This window comes from Loa loa (assembly GCF_000183805.2).
Source record: "Loa loa unplaced genomic scaffold supercont3.217, whole genome shotgun sequence".
Taxonomy (NCBI): domain Eukaryota; kingdom Metazoa; phylum Nematoda; class Chromadorea; order Rhabditida; family Onchocercidae; genus Loa; species Loa loa.
Window position 1 is genome coordinate 104,860 of NW_018108397.1, and position 7,789 is coordinate 112,648.

The following is a 7,789-nucleotide window of genomic DNA, read 5'->3' on the forward strand; positions in this document are numbered from 1 at the left end:
TAACTTTGAAATCTGCACATCGAAACGATACTGATATACAAATTGGAACGATACTGTTATACAAATTGGAACGATACTGTTATACAAATCGGAACGATACTGATATACAAATTGGAACGATACTGATATACAAATCGGAACGATACTCGGAAAATAAATTTCAGAATTTATATATATATATATATATATATGTATATATATGTACATATACATACATATATATATATTATTTTTTTACGGTTTGATGGTTTTTATTATGATATTGTAACATTGGAAACATATGTGAATCATATATTCCGATAGATTTAAACAAATCGGAACGATACTAATATATTTGTTAAAAATGAACGATCAGAAATATCTGAACCGGAAACCCAACTAATAGATCAGTGGTTTCCAAATACACTGGATGGTTAACTTGATAGTAAGTTAAAAGATGGTAGAAGGGAAAGGAAAAAAACACAGTAGACGCTTATCTGTTAAAAAATGATATCTGATATTACATAATTGATTTACGGTATGACTTGATATGTTGTTTAACTAATAGCCGATTTATGATACACATTGAATAGATGGGTAATCCGGATAACTCATAGAAGGTTATACGGAAATAACCAAAGTTCATAAATGAATCATGCGGAAATGCATTTCGGTAGATGAATCATATAATTTTTGGATGTTATTGATAATTCTGAATAGATTAATTGATTGCTGTATGATTTTAATTTGTAATTAAAAATAAATTTTGCATTTTAAGCATACTGGCAAGTACTTCCTTATCGTAGTTTTCTTTCGAATATGACAGGATTCTTCTAAAATTATGAAACTTAAATTATCTATTTGTAATTTTAAATTCTATAAATTGAATATAATTTTAATAATTAACTATTCTTTGCATGTTATTTTTCTTTTTCAGTCTTAATTCACATTAATTTTTATTTAATGAAACATTTCTTTTTTTCCATTTCTAATATTATGAACAAGTCTTATCTTTTCATAGGATTTTTTCAATTTTTAATTTTTTTTTTTTACTAGAGTGTTTTACCGTTTGGTGCTGGTGAAATAAGAAAATCGGATAATTCAACATCGAAGCCAACCTTGGAACAACTTCGTAATTCATTTGCTCTACCAATAGTGTCATCAAATTCGAATTCACCATCACTTTCATTGCAATCATCATCATATCATTATGATCATTATCCACAACAACTCCAACAACAACAACAACAACAATTTCCATCATTATATTTAGGTGATACTACTGCTGTGGTAGCATCACAAAGTTGCTGTCCTGCATCATTACCAACTAGTATGGAACAATTTACCCATGCAGCTGCAGCTGCTGCTGCAGCTGCATTTGGTACTATTTCACCACAATCATATCCACAATTTCAATCCTATTTTTCAACACCGCCACAGCCACCACCACCACCGCCACCACCACCACCACCACCACCACCTCCACATGCGTATTATTTTCCCGGTGCACATCAGCATATTACACCACAGGTAATTTTCTTTTTATCAATCATTTTTTGAAAGATTATTTTAAATTATTTTCTAAAATTTTTTTTATAAATATTTCAATTTATTTACTAAAAAATCAACAAATCTTATGATACGTTAATTTGAATTAAAAAAAAGGATTAAACGTTGAGAGTAGCTTTCAAGTAGTTTAAATTCATTCTTAACAAGTTTTTATTTTAATTTTCAAAATCTCAACTTTAATATAGCTAGTATTTTTAGTTTCACGGTCATTGAATGTGTAAGATAAAACGAAGTATTATTTTGAATAAAATTTTTCTTTTCTTTTTTCAAATTATAGGACTGAACTTCTCATAGATATTTAAAATCTTCATTATTTTTTGGATTATAAATTTTTTAACTCTTTATTGCTTAAGGTTCTGACCTTTAATTGATGCATTCTGTTCTGAGTATTGGCATTTAACCTATAACCTTATTCGTTTAAATTGCAGAATTCTTTAATTTTCAGCATTAAAATTTAGATATATCCAGCATATGGTGTAATATAGTTTGAAGTTAAAAATTTTGACATTAATGAACATTTTGTTAACCTTCGTTACAAATTGTTTTATTATTTAAGTTAAATTCACTTCTCTTACATTCCTGTATTTAAGTTTCATTATTATATTTTACCTTTTATACTCGAGATACGATCTCATTCTAAAAACGATATTTTTTCGATTATATTAAATAATGAATGATAATGTTTATTGGAATTTTCTCCCGTTCTCCTCATCCGGAATATTTAGATTTGTCACTTCTGTTTTTCTCATCCGCAGTACTTCAATTTGCAATTTCTGTTTTTCTAATCTAGAATACTTTAATTTGGAAAGTAAAGGTAGAAAATTTACTACGTTAAATTCACAATTTGAAACTAAAATTTTTATCAACAAATACAATAGCTAACATTTCATCGTCTATTTGACCAAATCGATTTAGAAAAAGGCAAAAGATCAATGAAATGAATGATGAAAGAGTGAAAGAAAGAAATTATAAATTACTTCGATCAGTTAACTTTGACTTTTTGTTGAAAAAAAAAAAAGGCTTAGAGGCATACTCGACGCATACTTAGTTATCCATTTCGCCAATCATTTGTCTTATATCTTCTTATTTTGAAATTGTTAAAATCATGCCATTCCTCATCACCATCCTTTCATCCCTTTTTTTTCCTCCTTTTTATTACATCCAGAAAAATGATTCCTTCTCTATCCTTTCTCTCTCTCTCTCTTTGGATCCAGAAAATGTTATTCATTCTTTTTCCAATACTTCAATTTGCAATTTCTATTTTTCTAATCTAGAATACTTTAATTTGGAAAGTAAAGGTAGAAAAAATCTCTTGGACAATATATGTTCGTATAACCAATTATTTGCGTTATTTTTACCAAAATTATTTCAATTCATTTTGATTTATATATTATTTCGTTAATTACAATTGTCTTATCACAATTTAAATAATTAGAAATTGTATTATTTAAGCTAAATTTAAGGAAGAATAAGCCTTAGGATGACTTTAAATAAATAGCAAATTAAAAAAATTATCATTTAATTTATGAACATTGCTTATCAGAGATGAAATATTACCTCCACTTATGTGAATCAGGAAGTAAACCAGAAACTTTGTTTAATATCGAAAAGTGGCAACTGTTGTAAAGAAATGTAAATATAATTTTAGGTATTAAATGAATGAACTACTTTATATGATATGATATAATAGGATTCTGAATAACCATTATTGAGTTTCTGTTACATACAGAATTCTAAATATTTGAATACACTTATTCCTGATATTTGAAATGTCATAACACATAGGATTCTGAATGCCTATTCCTGATATTCGAAATGTTGTAACGTAGAGGATTCTGATTACCTTTTCCTGATATTAATTAAAGTTACTCCAATCAGAAACCAGTTACACGAGGTTATAATTAATTTGAACATTTAGTTTGTTTGTATTAATTATCTTAGATATAAGGAAATCATTTTTTGGCTTATCTATATTGATTTTGAAAATGAATGAATGAAGATATGGTAATGAAACTAAAATCATAAATGATAAAGGATTTCATTCTTTAGGCAAAAAAGGAATAGTTTGAAATTCCGGTTTACTTCGGATTCTCTTCCTTAAATTATTTCAGTCTTGTGATTTCCCAGTCATTCTGGCTTCATTTTCCGGATTGTTTATTTGATGATATTCGTTTGATGTTGTTTCTTCCTTTCTATTGATGCTCATCGGATACAGAGGGAAAGGGATAGATTTCAAGAAAGTGGGACTGAATATTTCTAATGAAAAATTTACGAGATGAATTAGGGCAGGATTTAAATTTGTACAACTTTTAAAGAATTCTATGGAATTCCAATTTTTTAAAAAAATGTTTTTACATGTTGATTATGCTAAAATACAAATTTAGATTTTTAAAAAATTATTTTCCTATTTTTCTTATAATTGACAATTGAGAAAGAAAGAATAAATATAAGGATTTTATTAAAATTCTTAGATTCAATTTTAAAATAATTGCATATATTGCAGCGAATTTTTCTTTTTTTTAATATTAGCTAAAGTCTCGATCATTTCTTTTTTTTTTTTTTTGTAAGCTCGCAGCAGCAATTTTACAACAATCTCAACACGGACAAGCAATGAATATATTTTCTAATTTTCCATTTCCACCATCACAACCATCATCATCCATTATTGATAGTAATCATTTTATCACATCTGAAAATGGTCAACAACATGTGGAAATATCAACCAATAGACAGACTACTAATAGTATGATGACACCAGTTATTACTGATATTACAATTAGTAATGGTGATTGTTTGGAACAAAAAATACCACCACCACCACCACCACCACCTCCTCCATCATCATCATCATCATCGTTATCATTATCATCAGTATCAAAATCTGTTCCATCATCATCATTACCGTCAGCAACAACAATAACTGCAACAACAACAACAACGCCACCAACAGCAACAACATCTACAAATATACAACAAAAATTATTAACCCAACGACGAAATGATACAAAGATGAATGATGAACGACATCGAAAAAATTCCCTTCAAACGGTTTGCATCATTAATGTTTGTTTGTTTTTTTAAAAAGGGTGAATTTTTTTTTGTTATAATTTTAATTTAAACAGTATGTTTTCAATCGAAGAGCACTTGCTACAAAAAGAATTTTGATGAATTTGAAAATGACAAATTCCGTTCTTTATCAAACAGAGAAACGTTTTATTACTTATCGATTATCAGTGATATGATAGGTATAACATTGAGTATATATGTACCATTATTTTCATTTATTCACCCGTAACATGGGAATATTTTATCTATCTAAATCATTTGAATTAATACATTCATAAATTAACTTATAACTGTATAAATTAATTCAAATGATAATATTTGATAATTGTATTCGTAACTGATAACATTGTCAATACAATTATTGAAATTCTATATAATCATTTTAATTTTTTTCTCAATTTCTTATATGATCTCTTGCATGATTTCATGCTAATTTAAATTTGATTCTTTGCTTTTAATCCTCAGGTGATCCTCAGGGATTCTTTTTAAATATTTTTATTGTATGGAAGTTTTCCCTTCTTTTTTTTTCAGACTTCACAGAATAATTGGCCTGGTGAAAGTGATTGGATGGAGAATGAAAAGCAAATATCCAACAAGGAAAGTACGATAAAAAATGGACATGTTGAGGAAAATAGTATAGAAGGCGAACCTATTTGGGTTATGAGGTATCGTAATATATATGATATATCTTGTATGCGATAATGTAAAGTATCGTGAGGACGTGAGATGCATACTTAGTTACTAGAATTTAATCTTCATTAAATTAAAATTTATCATTACTTAAAGCCAGAGTTTATAATTTGTCGGTTAATCGAATAAGTAATTATTAAATGACGGTTAATGATTCAGTTTTTCATCCATTCTGTACATTATAGAACAGTAAATTTTTCACTTGTATGTGACTTTGCCGGAAGATAAATTTTACATTTGACATTTTATTCAAATATTTCCTTTTTTAAATTATGATATTTGTCTAATTACTAAGTGATTTCACAAAAGTGTTTCAGTTAATTATAAAACAGATTTTCAAAATTAAATTTCAGTAGCATCAATTCAAACTTTTACCTTATTCCTATGGGAAAATTAGACATGTCATCAACTTTAATAAGATTTTCGTTGCTTTTTGCGTCATTTATTTCTTCTCATTTCTGCTTGTTTATCTGCGTTTATTCAAAATTAATATAGGTATTCAAATTTTGTTACTTTATCGAATGTAATAAAATCTTTTCATTGTAGAGATTCATATTTGAAGAGGGTTCAAAGGGAAGAAAATCAAAGCAATGAACAAGCTGTGGAAATGAATAAAAATTCTGAGAGTGAGTAAATCTGTTATCAATTTACAGACTTTTATATATAATATCAGATATTGTTTTTTTTTTAACATTTTTAAATTTTATGATTTCTAATATGCAGTTTATCATATTTGAATGATTTTTTTGCTATCATTAAATATAATTTTGTATTTAAAAAAAACAAATTTTGCAGGATTTGAGCCAGCTCCGGATGAAGTGATTAATGAAACGGAAAGTTTGTTATCAAAGGATGAACAAGGAGGTGATGATGGGATTAAAACGAAAAAAGGCTCCAAAAAGGAAGGTTCATACTCTCATATGCATTTGAATTTTTTCGTTTCTTTCGTTCTTTTTTTTTTTTGCTTTTTACCGTTAAAATAAGTACTATTAAAGACATATCAAAATTTGCAAATAACTGATTGAATGATTAAAATCAAAATTGTTTCGTTTCGATAAAATTTATAAAAAATATCGTTTATTATCTCTTTTTTCGTTTTTTTAACAATATATACATCAAATTTTACATTTATTTGCAAAAACTTTAATTCTTAATAATCTCTTTTTTTTGTAAATCAAAATTTTAATTTATCTTATTTTTTATTTCAGTTGAATTAATTTTATTATGCATTACATTGCAGTTATAGTGCATGAGCCAGCAGTACTGATTGAAGGTGTACTCTTTCGAGCCAGATATTTAGGTTCAACACAGCTAATTTGTGAAGGAAGACCAACGAAAGCAAGTCGTATGATGCAGGCACAAGAAGCAGTAGCTCGGGTTAAAGTTAGAAATATTTGAAATTGAAATATTTAATTGATTTTGTTCGAATATCAAAATTGTTCAAATAACTTTGATATGCTTTTTTTTTTTCCTACCGTACATTATTATTCAACAACTGATACATTTTTATCTTCATCTAATCTTTTGATTTATAAAATTCTGAAATTTGTAAATAAAAATTTGCGAATATTTTTTTTCTTTGTTGCGCTGTATATTTCATTTGGTTTTAATAAAAATTACAAATTATTAGGAAGGTTTTTGATTTACAGAATTTAAAAATTTCAAAATATCCGAAAATAGATTATTTCCATCGAAAAATATTTTTTTTATAATTTAAGGCACCAGCAGGTGAAATTCAGCCAAGTACAGATATCGATTTATTCATATCAACGGAGAAGATTATGGTATTAAATACCGATCTTCAGGTTTGTTCATATCTATATTAAATTTTGATTAGTTTCTGAATCCTTAATAGAAGGTGGTTTTTGTAACCTATCCTATCATTTGAATTTATTGCGAATAATATTGTATCAAATAAAATGAGAGATTGAAACTTTTTTTTCTTTAATCGAAAAACAATAAATTGAATAGTGAGATTTAAATTCGATGTTTTATTTCGTTTTCAGTTAAATATCAATGTTTTTCATATTTTACTTGTGAAATAATTCATTCGTTAAATTATTTCAGCGAATATCCGATACAGATGTTCGACAGGTACTTATTTAATAAATTAAATTTTTTTTGAAATCAAGTTTTGTTAATCAATGATTATTGTTTAGTGAATTTAATACTTTTTGTATAATAAAAATCAAATTCTACAGAAATGTGAAAATTAATCGAGTTTAGGCCGGAAACAGAAAATGATCCAGATCATTCAGGGTTATAATAGAGTTATCATCTTTCCTTTATGTCTCTCTTATTACCTGTAAACTTTTTGCTAATATCGGATAAACCAGGCACTTATGCAAGTTTCAAATCTGTTCTAAAAGAAATTTGAAATTGAAAACAATTTATAAGAACACGAATTAAAACTCCATTATCGTCCAGATTTTTAATTTGTTAATATTCCATTAATTACCCAGTCTTTCTTTGTTATTAAATTTCT

General features: G+C 26.9%; 2 protein-coding genes across 2 annotated transcripts; both read left to right on the plus strand.

Moving 5' to 3' along the window:
• Window positions 1-634: 634 nt before the first annotated feature.
• On the plus strand, window positions 635-1,831 carry LOAG_18178 (hypothetical protein; the record flags this gene model as incomplete). The annotated part of the gene is made up of 3 exons (XM_020450844.1): window positions 635-652; window positions 1,036-1,509; window positions 1,826-1,831. 3 exons carry the CDS (start codon window positions 635-637, stop codon window positions 1,829-1,831), a joined length of 498 nt encoding a protein of 165 aa, XP_020305430.1.
• Window positions 1,832-4,158: 2,327 nt separating this feature from the next.
• On the plus strand, window positions 4,159-7,410 carry LOAG_07087 (hypothetical protein; the record flags this gene model as incomplete). Its single annotated transcript, XM_003142621.1, has 7 exons — window positions 4,159-4,596; window positions 5,146-5,279; window positions 5,851-5,930; window positions 6,100-6,210; window positions 6,545-6,687; window positions 7,023-7,109; window positions 7,372-7,410. 7 exons carry the CDS (start codon window positions 4,159-4,161, stop codon window positions 7,408-7,410), a joined length of 1,032 nt encoding a protein of 343 aa, XP_003142669.1.
• Window positions 7,411-7,789: the final 379 nt, after the last annotated feature.